The following is a 20,502-nucleotide window of genomic DNA, read 5'->3' as shown; positions in this document are numbered from 1 at the left end:
ACCCTCACCCTGCACCCTGAGTCTCAACTCTCTGTTTTTTCAAGCCTTCCCTGTTTTTTTTGTATTAAACAAAACACTAAGCTCTCCCAATGGTGTGGTTTTCGTTTTGTGAAAAAGTGCAAATGCAGTGTTTGTATATAATTACATCACATATTTTGTTGCTGTTGGTCGTGAAATTGCTCCTGCTGACTTGAGCCAGCCATTTTTTCCTCCGCTCTGTGTCAGTGGGGAAGCCGTACATTCGTACTCCTTTCTCTGAGCGATTTGAGCATCCCCAGGCAGCACAAACAAACCATGGTGGCGACTAGGAGGCAGCACAGCAAACCAAGACAACACGGAGGAAAAGGCACCGACAAACTGCATGATATGCTATTCAATGTTTATTGAATTCCATGTATTTGCAATGGATGTTCCTAAAGCAACACATTTAACATCATCATCATCATCATCATCATCATCATCATCATCATCATCATCATCATATGCTGCTAGTCCTGCTGCTGCTGCTAGTCCTTTGATAGTCACCTGTCGGTCTCCTGTCCTTTCTGAAAGCCATAAAGACGACATTAGTCATTTAGATAACTTGCGTCCTCAATTACCAGGGGATTACTGAAACTACCATGAATTTAAGAAAATGGTAGAAATGAATCCAATCTGAATTTTAAAGCATTACTTTAGATCCCCTCCCTCTAAATGTATCAATAAACATTAGCAAGTGATCCTCCTGACTACCATACGAGTTTAAGAAGATACTATTGGTTTGAAAGAATTCAAAGCTATACATAAACAGCAACAGGCTCTTTAACCAAGGCACTGTTAGCCTAACATGTAAACTAGTTGTTCACACTAATCCTAATATTATCACTTAATATTAGCAAATTCTATTTTATTTTTTAAAACATATTGATGTAAATACATACACATATTGATTTGTGTATAAATATTGCAAATCAAAACCTTTATTCACTAATAATTACCAAAAATCGTAGTTCTATCTCCTGTTATCAATACATTCACATTGCCCGCCATGAACTTCCGGGGAACGATCCCTCGTCTACATGAACCACGTGACGATAACCGTTTTTGGACTTCCGGTGTCGTAACTCTTCTATCTATATGGCGCTGAGTATCCCCATTGGATCTTCAACGTGTACTATCATACTATCATACTATCATCTATCATACTATCGTCATGTGAACGTGACGTTCACAGTGATCCCTTTTTATTTACTACAAGACATATGTCCCGTTTTATTTCATACAGTTCCATTTTGATTGAGACAGGGAAATAATCTAAACCTCACGTGTGGCGTTTCACTGTCAAGGGGGGCGATATAGCCTGTAGGCCTATGTAATTACATTGCAAATACTGATTTGAGCCCCACCACTGTATGGGTTAGCCCTACCATACCATGTGCACGCACACCGTGCAACGCAGTTCCTGTACTCGTCCAAATCACCGCCTCTGTGCGCAATAATCTGTGCTTTCAGCTTGGCATGGAACTTGCCGTTTATCCATGCCTTCTAGTTCGGTAATGTTCGTACAGTTATCTTCGGTACTGTCATCGATGCATTTGCCAATGTAGTTTTTTTCAATTTTTTTCAATACCTTCCATGTCGTATGACCCACTGACTCCAAATCCTTGCAAAATTATTTACTGCTCTGAACCAATATGACACACCACTAGATTTAAGTGTTTTTTCCATTTGATATAATTATTTTCATGCTTTTTGTGTTTAAAAAGTCTTGACCGTTTGTTTTAATAACTTCCACCTGATGAGTCTACCTTTATATGGATTTTACCAATGGATTGTGTGGCCATGTTAACCCCAATTTGTTGAATCCTCCTATGCTATACGTTTGGCAGTAAAATGCAGCTTCTGCCAGCCTTATAGGAAGTGTAAATATGTGTCAATTAAGGTTAGATTATTCTTAATTATAATGATGTGTTCCTGAATAGACATGCTCTTAAAATCAACTACAGTAAATATTATGAGGGAGAGAAAAAAAGACAATTGATTGAGGTATGAAATTAGAACTCAGTGCATAGACTGGAAAAAAAGGTGAATGGGTTTTATGTTCGACATCTGGCTTTGTGTGTCATAATGCAAAAGGTTTTTTTCCCTCAAGGGTTCGTCCGTGAAACACGCATGCGCTGAACCCGTTCTCTCTGTTCGGCGCCTTCTGCTGCAGGTCTCGACTCAATGATTTCTTCCTCTTCCTGGCACAGCATCCCATTTTGTTCAGTGTGGAGCCGCGCAGATCGGTGTTTTCTTTGAGAGTTTATGGCTTCAGCCTGCACTGATGTCTGTGCAGCCATTTCGTCTCCTCCGCCACACCCACCTTAATGAACAACGCTAACGCTGGTAGGGGTGGTGAGTACGCAACGATTGAATAGGGTTGGTTTTTGTGCACATAATGCTCCATAGGTCATGGTAGCTAACGTTAGGCAGCTTGCTAGCCGAGTTAGTTGTTCCTGTCTCCGGCCTTCCCCGGGAACGTGACTGACCACCTCCCCCTGTTAGCTTTCACTAACGACCCTTCTGTGATATTTGAACAAGACCTTCGGGTTATGTATAGTAGATACAGACGATAAGATAGCAAGCTAGTGCTCATGTGAGAAGCTCGCAAGCCTCCTGTGATATTTGAACAATACCCTTGGGTAACGTATGGTAGGCTCCGACGACAAACAGCTAATGCTTAAGAGAGACGCCTCATAAAGTAGCCTATACAAACGATCCAAATTTACATTTGAGTGTGTTATTGTTGACACAATTTCCATATTTTAGTTAGCAATGTAAGCTAACGTGGTTTGAGAACTCGTTGTGATAGTGAACGTCTTTATTCTTCCTAGCAACGGGTCCTTCAGTGAGCGGTGTTGTGTTTATGGCCATTGCGCCACAGCTCGTTGTCCTTTTGTTATGTGTTTACATTTGTCAATATATGCATTGTTATGCTATCCAAGTTGTAATTAGAGGTGGAAGAAGTACTCTTATTATTAAATCAAGTTAAAGTAGCAATACTAGAGTGTAAAAATACTCAGCTACAAGTAAAAGTAATGCATTTAAAATTGTTCTTAAAGGTGGGGTAGGTAATTTTGGAGAAACCAGCTCGAGTGCACTAGAATTTGAAAATACACAACTGGATCAAATCTGCGACTTCCTTCCAGAGCCCCTCCTCCAACACAGATGGAAGGCTGACAGGCAGGTAGGCCATCCAGTTATTTTAGCTGGTCCGGCTAAAACGATTGGTCGTGCTTTTTACAGTGCTACGGCTTCCACAGATGAATTTCAGGGTTCTTACGGTCATTACAAACCTGGAAAAGTCATGGAAATTCAAAATGCTAATTCCAGGCCCTGGAAAAGTCATGGAAACAATATTCAAAAAGTCATTGAAAATCATTGGTGACAAAGTGTATGAACCCTGGAATTTTTTTAATGTATTTATTGTCAAAGCATTTAATATATTCATTGCCATCGGGATGTTAAGGGCATTCCATGGAATATAACAAAAAGTGTTTCTGAAATAAATTACATACCCCACCTTTCAGTCAAAGTTAAAAGATATTAGCTTCAAAGTATACTTTAAAAATACTTATTATGTAGAATGGCCCCTTTAAGCACCATATTATTTTTTATTAATGTGTTCATCAATTCAATGTTGCACTTGGAAAGAGTGGGGTTTATTTTAATTACTTTATATACCTACGCTTAACCTGTAAATTATATATAATGTAGTAGTTGATTTTTATATTTTGTACTGATAATCTAAATCTGCAAATCAATAAGAAATTAAAACGTGGCTTTTTACAGCTCCACAGATTTACATTTTTTTATGTATTTATTTTCAAAGCATTTATTCATTACTATCGGGATGTTAAGAGCATTCCATGGAATATAACAAAAAGTGTTTCTGAAGTGAATTACTACGGTGGCCGGCAGATGCAAACGCAGAACAACGGCCCAAAACGCATACATAAGCATGAAACACCTGCAAATAATGAAATGAAAAACAAACAAACTCTGAAAACGAATACAACAGAAAGACGCTGCATTTACAGAAATGATGCAAACTAAATACAACACACAAACCCCGAAAACAAACGCAACCAAAAAACGCTGCAAAGTCCAAAGCATATCCAAATCCCAAAACACATAAAAAAAAAAACATTCCGGAAGTGCTCCAGGCCTCTAGGGGGCGCACTACGTGGAAACTATTGATGTCTGACCAGACATAGAGAGATGGAAATCGGGAGGAAAGAAAGTTCATTTAAGTGGAGAAAGATATAAGAAGGTAAGTTTTGTTTTGGTTTTATACATAGAGCATCATATTTATATAGCTAGCGTTAGCGTGCCTAACTACTACACCAGCTGAGGAGAGGAGAGCTTCACGTAAAGAGAAGATAAAGTGAGGGAAGAACATTGTTAAAAGAGATGACAAATCAAGTGCAGGCAAATAACACGGGCCATAGTGAGTACCGCGGAAAAAGGACATTTGAATTATTAGCAGTTTGTTTATATGTATGTATTTGTGTATAGATGTTGCAACTATACAGAGCTTTAGCAATTGCCTGTAACTATGGTTATGCTAATAAAGCTATTGAATTGAATTGAGAGAGAAAGAGAGAGAGAAGTGACAAAATGTGAAGAGGGACAAAGTAATGACAGGATAGTAGTGTGGCTCAGTGACACACATAGCCAGACATGCTCAAGAACAATTATAGAGAAGACATTCAAGGAGAGAGAGAGACATAACACAGATTCAACGGTAAACATGATGTATCTTTCTATTCATTTAGCTAACCACTATTTAGACTAGGGATCGACCGATATGGCTTTTTCAAGGCCGATAGCGATTATTAGTAATCAAGGAGACCGATAACCGATATTTGGAACCGATATACATTTTCAGTAAAATCAGAAAATCTTGGTGTCAAAATGTAGAATAACACAAACTCCAACACAACTCAACTTCTTTGAAATGCATTTAAGCATATATTATGTTTAATGAACTTTTAAACATCTTACAATTGGTTTCCTCTCTGTGCCCTTTTCTTTAGTGCAGCCATCTGCTATGAGTTAGAGAGAGACAAGAAGTGGGGCTGCAGGCTGACATGCTTAGCTAACAATAATGCTTAATTTATTATATCAAACCAATGCCTGTCTATCTAGCATGAAATCCCAATAAATTGCTAGCAACTGCAAAACACTAGTGCTAGCTAATGTTTTGCAAACTATTAAAAGTGAGGCTATTACAGTAGACCTAACATTAGTCTAGTAGCCTCACTTCTAATATTTTGCTAAACATTTGCAGGTGAAGGTCCCGCCTCTCTGGCTGGCTCCCGCCTGGAAAATCTTCAGTGTTGATTGACACTTCAGTAATAGCCTATCAGATAGTCCTGTGGGCGCGACATTGCTTGTGTACAGAGAGTGGTGACTGCAGCCAGAGAAACGACTGCATCAGAGCCAAAGTGTTATCGGCAATTTTATAAAAAAAAAGGCCGATGCCGATAATCGGTCAAATGCGGAATATCGGCCCCGATAATCAGCCAGGCCGATAATCGGTCAACCCCTAATTTAGACTGTGTTTTTGATTGACTTGATTAAATGGATTCACTACATCAATGTATGTCTTTTCAGGCTGCCATGTTTTGTCCTTTCTGTGGCCAACATCTGGGGACAGTTCAAGTGTTCTGTGGCTCCTGTGGCAACATGTACAGTTTTTGGCAGAAGTTGAACACAACAGTAAGTTTCCTTTTTGTATGGTATCTGTTTCAAATGCAAGAAATAAGGATTCAACACACTACTCTGTTTAGAATGCTAATTGGCAGATGCATAGACTAGTTATCAGCATGAAGGACACATTTTTTCATTGTCTGTTTATGTGAAATATGTAGAAGCCATCATTAAATTGTAGACCAATGCATGATTAAATACACAAAACAGCTTATATTATACATTCATAATTGTGTATTAGTTCTATCTTTTATAGAGAACATTATACATTTAGTATCACATTTTGAGACAGTGATCGGCTGGGAAAGTCACACCGCCATGGGGCACAAACAGTTGCTGACCTGATGTTTTCTTCACATTCTCAGGCATTCCATAAGGAGGGTCAGGAACTCACGCTTGGGACCACCAGTGTCCACTCCATCCTCAGTTTGTCCCTCATCATCAGTGAACTTAACTGACATCTCATGAGAGGGATCGAACCTTTGAAGCCGCGGATTACTCCATCCCACACATTGGCTCTATTAATATTGAACCTGCTGCAAGATGTATTTGTTATTTTTGCAGAGAGTTCTGCAACAATGTGTGCCGCAGTCAGGTATTCTGTGCTGGGAAAGACACAGTGATGTATTGCAGGGGTAGACATTAAGGGTAAAAAGCCACTGGCCCTCCGGGTTGGTGGAATTGTATTGTCACTGGCCCCACCATTGTAACCACTGGCCCGGAGCATTCGTCCAAAAAAAATGAGCACATTTGTTGCAATAGTAATTTATGCACTAACTACATTACTACTTGTACTACAACATTTGAACGATCAGTTCTTCCTCATTTCCCTCAATTGTTCATATTTGGTTTATTAAAATAATGATATTGTGGTCTAGTATTATTATTTGTATAATGCACTTTCTGCCTTCCTGTCATTAGGAGTTAGAAATGTAATGGCTATAGATTAGATCCTTCATTATCCTAAACTGCTGGGATATTTCCCTATAGCCAATACCTTTTATATTTTCTACTCTTCACTTGTCAGCATAAGTCGGCATTGATGTACAGAGCCAACAGAAGACCTTGTTTATATTGGCATAATATTGAGGCTGCGGCCACACGAGGACGAAAACGGCTAAACGCATAGGATTAACGCAAACGCAAGCTTCCGTCCACACGCAATAGTTATCCGGATAGTGTCTGTCCACACGAGACCGCTCCGTTTAGCTCCAACCGCTGGAGAAGCTGCAGTATATATGCAGGAGCCTGTACGTGGCGCTGTAACTTCCTCCACAAAAGCAGCGAAGAAGCATGGTTGTCATGGCCCTTCTGTTTATTCTCCGCGGTGGGGGCCAAGGGAACCGGGCAGAGTTTTTCGCCAGTCAACGTGTATTAAAGTTTAAATCTTCCGGACAAAATTATAAAAGTGCCGGTCAAAGGTCTTCTTTGTTATTTATTGAGCTTTAAAACAAATGAATAACGACTCTATATAATATAATAATAAAATACACGGAGCCTCTCTTTTTCCTCCCTCTCTTCGGACAGCGTCAGTGTCTGTCTCATGCAGCAGCTGATCCAGTAATGAGTGACCCGGCCGACAGTAAAAATAAACATATTTATAACTAGTTTAGGTAGTTTGAGAGGTAATTAAAATAGCTAAGGGTGATGATCTAACTTGAAGTGTGTGTTTTGCTGCAGCGGGAGGAGCTGCAGGTGAGCAGAGCTGCGTGTCTCCGTCCTGTCAGATTAGACTTCACTCGCGTTTAGGTCCATATCGAGAGAAAGATAAATAATCTGAATTCAGGATGCAGTTTACTTTGACGCGGGGGTGAGCAGCAGAGGTGGGGAGAGGCAGGGCTATTGCCTCATCATTATCAGAAAATGATCGTATAAGGCGTACACATGGAGCCGTTGGACCCCCCAGAGCATTGCGTATGCCGTTCTATCCACCTTGGGACCTGTTATCGTTTCCTCAGTCGTTTAGTGCCGTATTCGGTCGTCCTCGTGTGGCCGAACGGTCTATATGACACTAAACAGTAACGCAAACGACCGTTTTCGTCCTCGTGTGGCCGCAGCCTGAGAGGTGCAGCCAGTGACGCGTCATAAAACCAGGAAGTAAGCTGCTGGTGCCCTCCACAAAAAGCAATGGAAATAAGGTCTGTGGAAAACAAACCTGTTTGATAAATGCACGTTTTGTTCAGCCGGATAATCTCCACATGTCTACCCTACTTTTATAATTTTCGAATCATAAATCTAGTCGATAGATTATAAAAGGGTTTTAGGACGCGTCACTGCACCACTAGAAGCCAACTCCATCGATCAAGCTGGCTGAAACGTTCTCCCCCTCTTCTTCTCATGCTCCCTGTCACTCTCCTTTAACTCCTCCAGTGACTTTCTTTTATTTGAAGATTGTTTTTTGCCCGGCGCTTGGCCGGTTACAGCTGATATTAAAAACATTTTGGCGAATGGTTAGGTGGCGCGATAGTCTGTAGTGAAGGAGCGCGCTCCCGCTCACGGCAGCCTGCTCACGCTGCGCTCCGAAATAAACAGCCGTTTGCTTTTCACCAAACAACAACAAGCGACTCACGAAACGCTATGTTGTAGCGTTAATAAACGAAATAATTTAACAAAATTGCTAAATACCAATACCACAGGAAACATTTTTAAACAATATTTTTAGTGGCCCGAGCGGGCAAGTGGAAAGTACGTTATGCTGGCCCGGGTTGTCTAAATAGTGCTTCCGGGCCAGCGGGCCATTTATAATGTTGTGCCCTGCTGTATTGTAATATTAAATGATGAAGCAAGTAATAAGATTTACAGTATAGAATAGAAAAATTAAGTGGTAATAGTAACAATTAATACCGTTGCTCCATTTTGTCTTCTGGCTCAGACTGGCTATCAATAATGATAAGTGCATACACATTTGTGTAGTTGCTGCAGTGAGAAGACGGTTGAATACTTATTTTCAAATACATAATGTATGCATGACAGTCATATTTACAAAAGGATGTTGATCCTCTTCCTGTTTTCTTTTCAATACATTGGGTTCTAAACTGACGACAGCACTTTTGTCATACTCCTGCACAATCTTCTCTTGACCAACAACTTAAGTATTTCTTATAGCTATGCAGGGCATGCAAGCGAGCAAACACAAACAAGAACAAACAAACAAGTGAAATGAAGAATAAAATTGAAATTGTACAATATAATATTGTGGTGGTTCATCTTATAATTCAGTCTAGAGAATGCACCAGACAGCATCTAAGACCTGCAAAAATCTAAATGTTCTAGGGGAGGCCCCCCCAAACCCTTCGTGCGTCATTTTGTCCGGGCGCATTTTTCAGGGCAATCTCTATTGGGCTCAGGGCCATCTGTAAATTAGCTTAGATCTCCCAAAATCCTTAATGTCATGCACTGCTATGTCTGGTCAGGCATCAATCTGTTCCACATAGCGCGCCCCCTAGAGGCCTGGAGCACTTCCGGAATGTTTTTTTTTTATGTGTTTTGGGATTTGTATGTGCTTTTGGTATTTGCAGCGTTTTTTTGTTTGGTTTGTTTTCGGGATTTGTTTGTTTTTCATTTCAGGATTTGCAGCTGTTTCCTGCTAATGTATGCATTTTTGGCCGTTGTTCCGCGTTTGCACCTGCTGCCCACCGTAAATTACCTACCCCACCTTTAAGGGCCTCGAATAAAGGAGTTCTGGTCAGAAAGTGCAGTTCAGTTCCATTTATTTTCTCCAACTCATGGTTTAACCTCAGGTATAAGGGAGCAAAGGCCTGTTCATTTGAGAAGCAACATTTGACCAAGCACAAACATGGAGAAGCGTACTGACAGCACAGCGTCATACTCCCTGAATGAAAAGTGAATAAAAAAACAAATATGAAGAAGTTAAACTTTAAACATCAATGACTTAAACATCAATGACTTAAACACTTATCCAGGATGAAAGCAACCTAGGTGAATACAGCTGGTACAAAAAAAAAAGTGTTTGAATGCGTACATTAACAGGTTTATGATATCACTGCCATAAGACGCGAGTGGATCTGACTTTAATTACATTGACTCGAGTGTTTCGGCAACTTAATGTGTTGCTTAAAATAATACTTCTGCATACAGTATGTGACACTGTAATGGCACATTTCCACTGCAGGGCCTCGCACGGCTTAGTACGGTATAGTTAGGCCTTGGTAGACCAGGCTCACTTTATGCTGCGTTTCCATTACAGTTTAGGAACTGGGGCAGTAACTATAGTAACACAGTGTAGGCGGAGCCGTGGCGTCATCTTCAATGCGAACCACAAAACCAACATCAGCCGTTAGCTGTTAGTCCTCAGAGCTCACAGCTCCTCATGTCTGTTCAGAAACTAGACAAAAGTTAAACAAGTACAAACCACAGACTGTCTGTGTCATGGCAAATACAGTCACTGGTTTATTTATGTCTGTATAGGCCGTTGTTGTGAGGGTGGATGGTGGATGTTATATTTGTCAGATTGCTCTGAAGATGGGAGGTGATATTCTATTAATTTTCACGTTTACACAGTCAGTTGATTTTTGCCGGCCGTCTTTCCTGCAACGGCAGCTTTTCTGCATTTCCTTTATCCTGTAATATGACTTGATAGCTTTAAACTTCGCACACTGAGCTCTGATTGGTCAGCAGGCGGTGCTTTCACTGAGTTGATCTCTTAGCCTGGAACTTAACCTGCTCCAGAGCAGGTTAGCCGTTCAGCATAAGTTACCATGGAGATCTAGCCCGGTAAAAAGAGAACCAGCGTCGTAGGACCGGAAACCCAGAGTTTTCCCTGAAGTTACCTCACTAAGTGAAAATCCGGCTTCGTAGTACAGGCCTCAGGACTAGAGGCTTTCCTGCTAGTCTGTCTGCTCTTTAAGTAGCAGCAGTAATCAGTCTTCACCTGAGTGTGTCCTGATCACACCTGCTGTCACTTTCCCAATGAGGAGCATTTGGTGACAGGCAGGTGAATGTTCATTAGCCCTTCTAGCGGGCAGTGTTTGGGCAGCCCAGGGAATTCACAACAGCCACCCCCGCAGTAGCTCAGCTGCTGTGAAAGATATGAATTCCCGTTCAGTTAGCTAGTTCAGGTAAGGATATCAAGCGGGCCACTGGCCGAGTGTAAGTTCTGTCTTGAACTAGAATGTCAGCTGACCTGACACACTGGTCAGGGCTCAAATGCAGCCCGGTAACATTCACTACTGGCCATTGGGCCCTTGGCAGTTGTGGATCCATTTTAAGAACAGCCATATCCAGTTGCAAGTTATCCGATGGCTTTTCCCATTTCTGCCGTGATTGGAAGGTTCGCAGATAGTCCTTGATAAAATGGGTCCAGAATTGATTAGCTACATCAGATAAAGTGTATCTAAGGGGTTTTGAATTGAGCATACCCTCAACCTCAACCAGTACAGTGGCAAAGACTTCTTCTGACACTGATTGGCTTCCAAAAACAACCCGAAGAGCATTTACATGGTGTTTACTAGTGCAACACAACTGTCAGTCCTCCTCAAACTAGTGCTAATTATAAAGTATAGTGGTATTTATTAATTTCTCTATTGTTTTGGTTTGAGTTACTGAATGAGTGCTTTGTTTAATCATTGAAGACACTGTTGAATTGATGAAATCTAAAAGAAAAAATGTGATCTCACGAAAAGAAAAAAAACATGTAAATGCAAAAAAGTGTAACCTACTTTATTCAACCATATGTACGTTTTAAGGCAGGATCACTGTACTGCATGATTTAACCCTTCTGTAAGGTTAAAGTGGAAATGCACATGGTCATGTTGAGGATTAATCCCTAGACACACCCAACAGACATCAAATAACTAGTTGCGATGTAGCCGACTGTTGGTTAGCCTTAAACACACTACACAATCTATAGCCAAGGCCAAACTTCCATCTACGTTCTGCCCTGCATGAGAGTAAATAACCCTCTATGATAAGGCTCGCTTTATATCTAGCTTTATTCCAGATGGCCATGTTGTTGTGAAAATATCCCATCACATAATTAAAAATACATGGGAAGACAAAATTAAAGAGTCTCTATGTATGTCCTCTTTTCACAAGTTGTTGTGCGTTTATTTTGCACTGATTAGCTTGTGCTAAACAGCAAGACAGTGATTACTTTTGCCCACAAGCTCCACGAGAATATACAATTATTCTATAGATTCAATATTATATTATTCTAATATTGAATCCAATCAAGTCCCATCCAATTAACTAAAAAATCCAACACTGTCCTGAAGACAGAACCCAGAGTAACCAGGATGAGAGTCTGTAACACAGTCAGGAGACCTTTACAAACGGCCCCGCCCCCTCGCACACAGACGCGAGAGAGAGATCTCGTCTGGATTGGAAAGCTCGAAAATACATCATAGACGCATGTTGTAGTCTTATTGCATATTAGAAACGGAGTTGGCGAAACTAAAACTGCGATATAATGTGTATGTAGCAATAATACATAAGATATATATTTTTTAAATGTCTCCAGTACCGATCAAAAGTCCGATAACGTCGGAGCTTAATGTTACCACTGTCTTTAATAATTCCGGCCCGGGGCCCGTTTAATACCGGGGCTCGGTACCCATCCCTACCCATCCCTACATGAGGAGAGGCGCAGCATATTGCTAAGGACTAAATAAGATGGAGAGTTCTTTTCTCAGCCTTATTACCCATAGGGGATGAAGAGGAGTAAGTAAATAAAGACGCCGGCGCTCCAGGGTCTGGTTCTGCTGTGCGTCTTTGTGATTAACGGTAAAACATTTCAGAATTCTTCCACGGGATGCCATTGAACATCACTCAACCCGCGAAATACACACACTCAGTACATAGCTAGACCCGCAAATTTGCGGGCCAGGAATTTGCGGGCACAGCCAGCTAGGCGGCTGGCTGACAGCCAGCGGCACAGCTGTAGCTACATGTGTGTGTATTTCGCGGCTTGCTAAATGTTTTGTGCGTGTGTGTTTATGCTGACAAGGAGGTTTAATAACTGTGTGCTACACAAAACGTGCAGTCGGTTTCATTTTAATCGCCGTTTGTAGTAGAGTTAGCAGGGTATTTTTATTTTAACTCTCGTCCAACATTCGTCCCAAAATTATTTTTTATCCTCCCCGACACAATTTCGGCCCCGTGACGACGGGATGTCCTTAAGCTCGAGCCCTGCGCCCACCGCCTCCACAGTGTCCAGAGGACTCCCCAGGACAGAGCTGGCCTTCCTTATCAGTCTGTTTGGTCTCTTCCTGTCAGCAGCCGAGATGCTGCAGCCCCAGCAGGCCACACCATAGAAACATAGTTTCCTCTTTCTGGCAATCAGGGCTGTGTCTGTTCATCTTGCAGCGCAGAGGCTATTTCAGGTGCTCTTTGCTTAACTGGGAGCAGGGTTCGTACGGGTGCTTGAAATCCTTGAAAATGCTTGAAATTTGACGTGGTGTTTTCAAGGTTGGGAAAGTGCTTGACTTTTGGTAATGGTGCTTGAAATTGAGATGAAGTGCTTGAAAATGTAAATGCTTTACTTTTACCATAAATTGCTGTCTGACTGAATAGTTCGCTTTTAGATTAAAATAAAAGAATTGCTTCGCTTCTACATAAAACAGCTCCGCTGCACCTTCCCGCGCTATGCGCGCGACCTGCAAGTGTTTGTGTTACGTGTGACCTGGGCATTCTGATGAGAGATAGATGACTGTGTGCCAGGAGGTTGCAGTTTCAACGAGCGTTGGCTAGCAGAAGACAAATACAAGCCATGGCTAAGACGAGGGTCAAGCCCACGAGTATCCTCCTGCAAAGTTTGCAAAAATAACGATGCGAGAGTCTGCGCTGACGAGCCACATGAAAGGTACGCCGTAGTAGAGCATTTTAGGTTAGGCTAACGTTGCACGTTACGTTTGTTGAAGCTAACGTTAGCTAGTTGAATAGCGAACTCGATTGAGGGATAATAATAATTGCAGGGGACAATCATTTCAGAGGAGTGTTACAGTCGCCATCACTAGTGTTCAGAGGATGAAGCACTCATGGCATTTTGTGTTATAGTCACGAAATATAATCTATTGATTCGACACGGAGCGATTTTGAAAGCAATGTATTTCTACTGGTAGTATGTTTTGTGCCTAAACCAAATGTGACTTGATCTATCGAAATCAGTCACATTGACCCGAAGACACATTTTCGTTTGTATTACTGGTCTGGGGGAAGCTCGCGAGTGTGTGTGTGTATTTTTGCATTTGTGTAACGGAGAAACACTCACAAGAAACACCGGCTGTTGCTATGCTTGCTGTGATGTTACATTAGTCCGTTCTCCGCTTGTAATTATGCCGAAGCTTCAAAGTTGTATTTATCATCTGAATTTGCCGAAACAAGTTTAATATTCTGAAAGCCAATACTTTGTTTATTTGAAAACAGATGAAAACAAACTGTCTTTTATATAAAATTGAAGTATTATACAAGTAAAACTACATTTTGCTTTAATCCCATGTAATTGTAGAATGAACACAGTCTTCCTTTGAAGATGTATAAGTCAGGTGTCTTGAGTAGTCAATATTACCTAAAATCATTGTGCACATTTGTAAATATTATTTTCCACTTGTTACCATTGTGAGTCTATTTTTATGCAGCGCTGCGTGATTTTGTGGCTACAATTCAGACTAATACACTACCAGAGGTGGAATAAGTACAGGTACTCAGATCTTGTAGTGAAATTATAAGTACTCAGATCTTGTACTTAGTAAAAGTAGAAGTACTAGAGTGTAGGAATACTCTGTCACAGTAAAACCTGCATTCAAAATGTTCCTCAAGTGAAAGTAGAAAAGTATTCTCATCAAAATATAGTGAAAGTAGCGACAGTAAAAGTAGTCATTGTGCAGATTGGTCCATTTCAGAATAATATATATGATATGTTTTCTAATGATTGATCATGAAAGTGTTCTCAAAGCTGGTGAAGGTGCAGCTAGTTTGAATAACTTTGTATACTGCAGGGTAGCTGGTGGATTTACTCCAGGTGGAACTAAAGTCTGATTCAACACTTGATTATATTTCACATCATTCATCCACATCTGTGAAGTAACTAAAGGTATTAAATACATGTAGTGGAGTAGAAGTACACCATGTACCTCTGACTTATGTTCACTGCCAACCTAAAAGTACCTCAACAATAGTAATCAATAATGTATTGAAAAGTTATTTGGCTGATTGTTTTATATTGGCTCAGACAGGTTATATGGGAGGCCCAGTCTATGTAGAGGTCACTCCTTTTGAAATATTAAATTTATTTTCTTTAATTTGTCATCCTCGTGTAGAAGGCTATCATGAAACACACATGTGGTTGTTTATAGCATAAAGAACATCTGATTTAATGTGAGGTGGGGAAATAATCATTTGAGTATGTGTATATAAATATGTAATTTACAACAGCTGTAAGATGCTTGAAAAGCTGGAAAATGCACCTTGAAAATGCTTGAAAAGTGCTTGAATTTGACTTTGGAAAAGGTGTAAGAACCCTGTGGGAGAAAAACATACCAAGGCATCACTGACCAAGCCTTATCTTGCCTAACGAGCTTTCAGTTCAGAACTCATTGAAAGAGGCCTGCTTAGGCCTTTTTCTAGCTGGACCATGATGCCTAAAAACCCCACCCCAATATTTTGTAGGAATTACCATTTGTCATTACAAAAACTAATGTTGCTCGCTTGATAGCCTAGTTAGTACATATTATATAGCCCAGACCAGTGGTTCTCAACCTTTTTACACCAAGTACCATCTGAGAAAATAGTTGGCTCTCCGAGTACCACCCTATGACCAATATTAAAATGCAGTCTATGCACAGTTCATGCAGGACTCGGAGGCAAATGTATTCATAATAACATTATTTATTGTCAGCCACATGTACCTCTCCCTCTCTCTTCTCTCTCTCTGTCTCTCTCCCTCTCTCTCTCTCTTTATTTTTTAATGAATGTTATTCAATCAAGCCTCAAACTGATGGCACTTGTCCCTATAGCCTGTTTTAAATTGAAGTTGTCTGAGGTCCTTACCGCCAGCTGCTCTTGCAGTAATAAGTAGTGTACCTTACTGTCCCAAATGTGCACAATGTAGTGACTGCTTTTCATGTTTTGTTTACTTAGTTGTGTTTTCTGTATTTTATATTTCTGTGTTATGTGTAAAGGTTAAATAAAAATAAATATATATATAATTTTTATATGTCAGATTCCTCCGCGTACCACTAGCAGGAGCTGGCGTAATTTACTAATTGTGTATGTTTTTGTGTGTGATTTACAGGAGACGTCCTTTCATGACCGCACCACCTGGATTGCCTTGACTGTTTGGCTTCCACAATGCTTGGTCTACAGGGAAGTACTTCAACCCCCAAGATGTATCGTTGTGTGGCATGTTCAGCCACCTTCCCTGGATTGGCCTCTTTGCTCGTACATCAAGCAACCCATGCTAGTGTACTCCCCAAGGTCTCTTCCCAGCCACAACTGAATGTCAGCCCTCCTGAAACACTGTTTGGAAGTATGAACTCATCCAGTGAGCAACCCGGTCCAATCTTGCCTGAGTGCCCTTCACCTTTTTGTTATATTTGTGATTGTGGAGAAGAGTTTCAGGACTTCAGTCTAATGCTGGAACATAAGCAGTCACATATCCCTGAAATCCATCTACTGCCACCTCCGAATTGTAACAGTGCTGCCTCTAGTAAAATAGCATTCGATAAAGATTTACCCTCCCTGCATGTACCAGAAGAAACACAGCCAGATTTGGCCCTCAGTCTCCCCTCTACCTCAAGGTATCCAGATGTTGAACTACCCATATTAACAGAACATAAATCAAATGGAAGCCTGGAGGATGGCATTGCCATAGTAACCACTCCTCAAGGCCAAAGTACACCTTCTCAAGATGAAGGTGAGAAACAACTTGAGAAAATATCAGGCCCAGCAGAGCTCATACCACAGACTGTTGAGGACATGCATGTACAGGACCAAACACATTCTGTTCCCAGCAGCATGAAGGGTGAGTTCTTGCCTAAAAATAACGCTTTAATGAAGATGCTCGCAACAGCATACATGAAGCACTCGCCACAGCCACTGTCTGAGAATGAAGAAGATAACACCGTTACCCCCAAACAAGAAGTGGTTCCTGTTGATATAACAACAGAAGCTAAAACTGAAGAGCCCCCAATCAACAATCTTTCAATTTTACAGTTGAGGCGGCTGCTTGCAAAACCCGGTATAAAGACAAAAGCTCCATCCATCAGCAGAATTCTCGAATCCAGTAAAAAGAAGGTTGTCTCTCTAACTAAGACTTTATCCCCCGTAGTGGTTCTTGAAACCCGCCAGAAGCTCATGGATCCTGGCAGTAATGGCACATATGGGAGATATCAATGTGGCCGCTGTCGAAGGGTCTTTCAAGATGTGGACAAACTTGCAGAGCATCATTTCTTGCACAAAAAAGAGAGGATTAAATGTTGCCGTCGCTGCAAACAGCTGATTATTGGGCGGCTCCCTTTACCTGATAATCATGTATGCCCTCGTTCAGGAAACAACACCACACAACCTTCAAGCTCTCTTAAAAAGAACTTACCATTTGCCAAAAGAATAGTTCCATTCCATAGCGTGAACAATTCAAAAAAAACGTTCTTTTGTCCAGTGTGCAAGCACAACTACGCTCGGATGTGGAACCTCAAAATGCATAAATGCCAGGGACCAACGTCAGCCCCCTTTACGCAGAAAAAACCCTTCTCTTTCGCTAGGACTCAACTCTCCAAGAGTGTTGCCGTGGGAACTGAACTTACTGGTCGTATCAAGGTCGAGTTGACCTCTCCTGATTCGGAGCAGTCTGCAGTTTCTCAGTTGGCCTGGGTTCATCCAGCAAAACGCTTCTTACCATTTCCCCCCAAATCTACCACAAGGGAACAGCACAAGCAAGGAGAAGAAAACAGCAGCTGGGATGCAGCAAATGAAATGGAAGACGGTGATGAAGGGGAGTGGACAATGCCCTTGGATGATGAAATGGAGGTGCTTAACTCTACAGAGAAAACTGATACTGATGGAGAGGTGAATAATGCTGTGACAGGCGAACATCAAGGGACGTCGCTGCGCTATTTTGTCAGAGATGGTCTAAAACGTTACCCTTGTAACCGATGTCAGAAAACCTACAGTCGGCAATCGACTTTGAGGCGCCATCTACAGCTGTGTGGATTTAGGCCACGTGGATCTGGCACTGTAGCACAAAGTGGAAGTCATGGTGCCAGTTCCTTAGCTGCAAACAATATGAAACCAATGTTTGCCTGTTTTGTATGTGGGAAGGAATTTAACCGCAAAGATAACATGATGGTTCATAGTAAGAAATGTCATTTGCAACAAAAAATCCCAGACGGAGGACAGGTGGGTAGAGGGACTGTGCAGCAGAGTATGTCAGGCAATGCAACAGAGGAGGATGATGAAGGAAACTGGGGCATCATGTCACTGCCCTCCGTTCTTCCAAGAAGGGTGACGTGTGAGTGCGGGGTGGGATTTACATCTCCTAGGCTTCTCTTGGTGCATCTGCAGAAACATGCACAGGAATCCTACACATGTCCGACTTGTGGAGAGACTGTCAATTCCTGGGCAGACTACGAAGTTCACCTTCAGATCCATATGCATCCTCATCACCAGCTGCTGAAGGCACTAAAGCCACAAAGATCACAACCATTATTGCTTCGTTTCCAGCAGCTGCCGCCTCAGCAGAAGCCTCCTCCTCAGCAGAAGCCTCCTCCTCATCAGAAGCCTCCTCCTCAGCAGAAGCCTCCTCCCCAGCAGAAGCCACCACCTCGGCCAGTGCATCAGCCCCCACAGAAGCAGCCACGCCTGCTGCAGCTTCCAAATCAATCAAAGAAGCAGCCGCGCATTGTGTGCACCCGATGTGGGAACACCTTTTCCTCTCGCTGTTCCCTTCGGCGACACGTATCCTGGAACCGCTGCAAAGGTGTGCGTGCTACCAATGCCGCAAACCCACCCAAAACATTCCAATGTTCAAAATGCAACTCTGACTTCCCGAACACAACCAGTCTTATGTTTCACCAGAGGAGTGGTGCTTGCAAGCCTGCCATCAAGCCTGTGCGTTGCCCTGTTTGTCTTCGCTGGTTTGGCACTGTGGACGGATTGCAGAGACACCTGCTTACTCACAAGCCGTCTGAATCCAAACAGTCTGAATCATATCGCTGTGATGTCTGTCAGGGTACCTATACAAACTTGAAATCACTCAAAAACCACCGCAGGAGGATCCATCGCATCATGGCTGGGGACACCACACCCAAAACGCAACAGCTGACTTTCTAATCACATTTTAGTTTCTAAGTAGACATGTGAGGGGTGCATTAAAAACAGACCACATTTTTCATTTGTTGTATTTTTCCATATGTGCCAAAAGGTGTTTTTGTTATTTACTGCCCATGTTACAGTGGTATTGAAGCTTGACATTGTTAAAAAGACGATGCTGTGGTATGCTGTAAATAGTTAGATTTAGTTAATCAATTGATTACATAACCTCATTGGCCTGTAAATAATGAAACGTTTACCACAGATTTAGTGATGTAGCTCATTGTTGTTCCTGGTTTAATAAACATCCTAGTAAGTGAAACATGTACATTTTTATAATTGTGTACAATATGGGATATTATCTTAAACTCTTCAAAGCAAGCAATGGATATAATTGTATATATGTATATGCCTCCACATTATGTATGGACAGTAAACAAACTCATCACTGAAATAGTCTTAGTCAGGGTACGTTAATAGTTGGGCAAAGCGAGCAGCCCAAAACGTGGTGCTCCCAAAAGCTCCAGGTTTTTCTCTGTTTAAACTTGTTTCTGCTTGTTTAGGAATGCTTAGGGGTAGGTATATTTAAAACATAGCAACAACTGACAGGGTGAGATCCTTAAGGTGGCTCATACTTCCTTACCTGATAATGAGCCCTTGTTTTGAGGTCCATCTTTGCAAATGTTAGTTCTTTTATTTCATTTAGAGTCTGTACTTCAGTCCATTAACTAAGCTCTATCACAATTGTATCCTAGCAGGTTACCATTGTATTTGAACAAAAGTAAGGTATAAAGAAAAGTTCTCATTACCTTAGTCTTGGAGTAATAACTGGCTAATAAAAACATATGTTGATGTGTTGATTGAAGTGAATGGTCATTTATTCCATATTTACAGAGGCCTTCTAATTGTTGTTTTCTGAATCAGATTTGTGTGTCTTGAGGTTGGAATCTTCTTCCAAACAAGGTTTGTATTAAACTAAATTCTTAAATATGTGTTACATTTGACATAGTACTTTTATAGAATCCATCTAGAGCTCTGAAATGGGACACTAAAAATGATAATCACTGCCTAATGAATGTACTTTGGTTAAGGAAAACAACATTTGATAAACTATGCTGACTGTAGAAAAACTACTACTAGTATTACATTGCATTTAGCTGACGCTAATGACGATCGAAGCAGAGAAAGAGGAGAGGAGAGCCTGATAGGTTAGGAGGTCGTCATGGTGTTTGGATTTCCACCATTTCCGCTCTGCTGCCCTAAGGATGGTTCTATGAGCACGCAGTGCGTCATTTAGCCAGGGAGCAGGAGGGGACTGACGAGCCTGCCGAGATGTGAGAGGACAGAGAGAGGATGAAAGAGTAGAGAGGAGAGTTTCTGCAGCAGAGTTTGGAGGCAGGAGTTGGAAGGAGTCAGAGGAAGGGAGGGCTGAGAGCACCGATGAGGCAAGGGTAGAGGGGGAGAGGGAACGAAGGTTACGGCGGACAGGTGCAGAATTAGAAG

At 41.5% G+C, this 20,502-nt stretch overlaps 1 protein-coding gene across 5 annotated transcripts; it reads left to right on the top strand.

The window, feature by feature from the left end:
* Positions 1-2,159: 2,159 nt before the first annotated feature.
* Positions 2,160-19,857, top strand: LOC117461057 (zinc finger protein 585B). Of its 5 annotated transcripts, none has more exons than XR_004553667.2 (2): positions 2,160-2,376; positions 5,641-5,739. XR_004553667.2 is itself a non-coding variant. In XM_034102733.2 (2 exons), the coding sequence occupies exon 2, from the start codon at positions 16,042-16,044 to the stop codon at positions 19,018-19,020; it is 2,979 nt and encodes a 992-aa protein (XP_033958624.1). In that variant the 5' UTR covers positions 2,160-2,376; positions 15,986-16,041; the 3' UTR covers positions 19,021-19,857. The 5 variants fall into 5 exon arrangements, 2 of the variants coding, with proteins under 2 accessions (XP_033958624.1, XP_033958625.1); XR_011644613.1 differs by lacking the exon at positions 5,641-5,739 and adding an exon at positions 3,084-3,325; XM_034102733.2 differs by lacking the exon at positions 5,641-5,739 and adding an exon at positions 15,986-19,857.
* Positions 19,858-20,502: the final 645 nt, after the last annotated feature.

This window comes from Pseudochaenichthys georgianus, chromosome 16 (assembly GCF_902827115.2).
Source record: "Pseudochaenichthys georgianus chromosome 16, fPseGeo1.2, whole genome shotgun sequence".
NCBI lineage: Eukaryota > Metazoa > Chordata > Actinopteri > Perciformes > Channichthyidae > Pseudochaenichthys > Pseudochaenichthys georgianus.
This window is presented reverse-complemented; position numbering and strand designations above follow the sequence as displayed.

What these genes read in the sequence shown, in the direction of transcription:
- LOC117461057 (XM_034102733.2), top strand. Translation starts at nt 16,042, where the DNA reads ATGCTTGGTCTACAGGGAAGTACTTCAACCCCCAAGATGTATCGTTGT.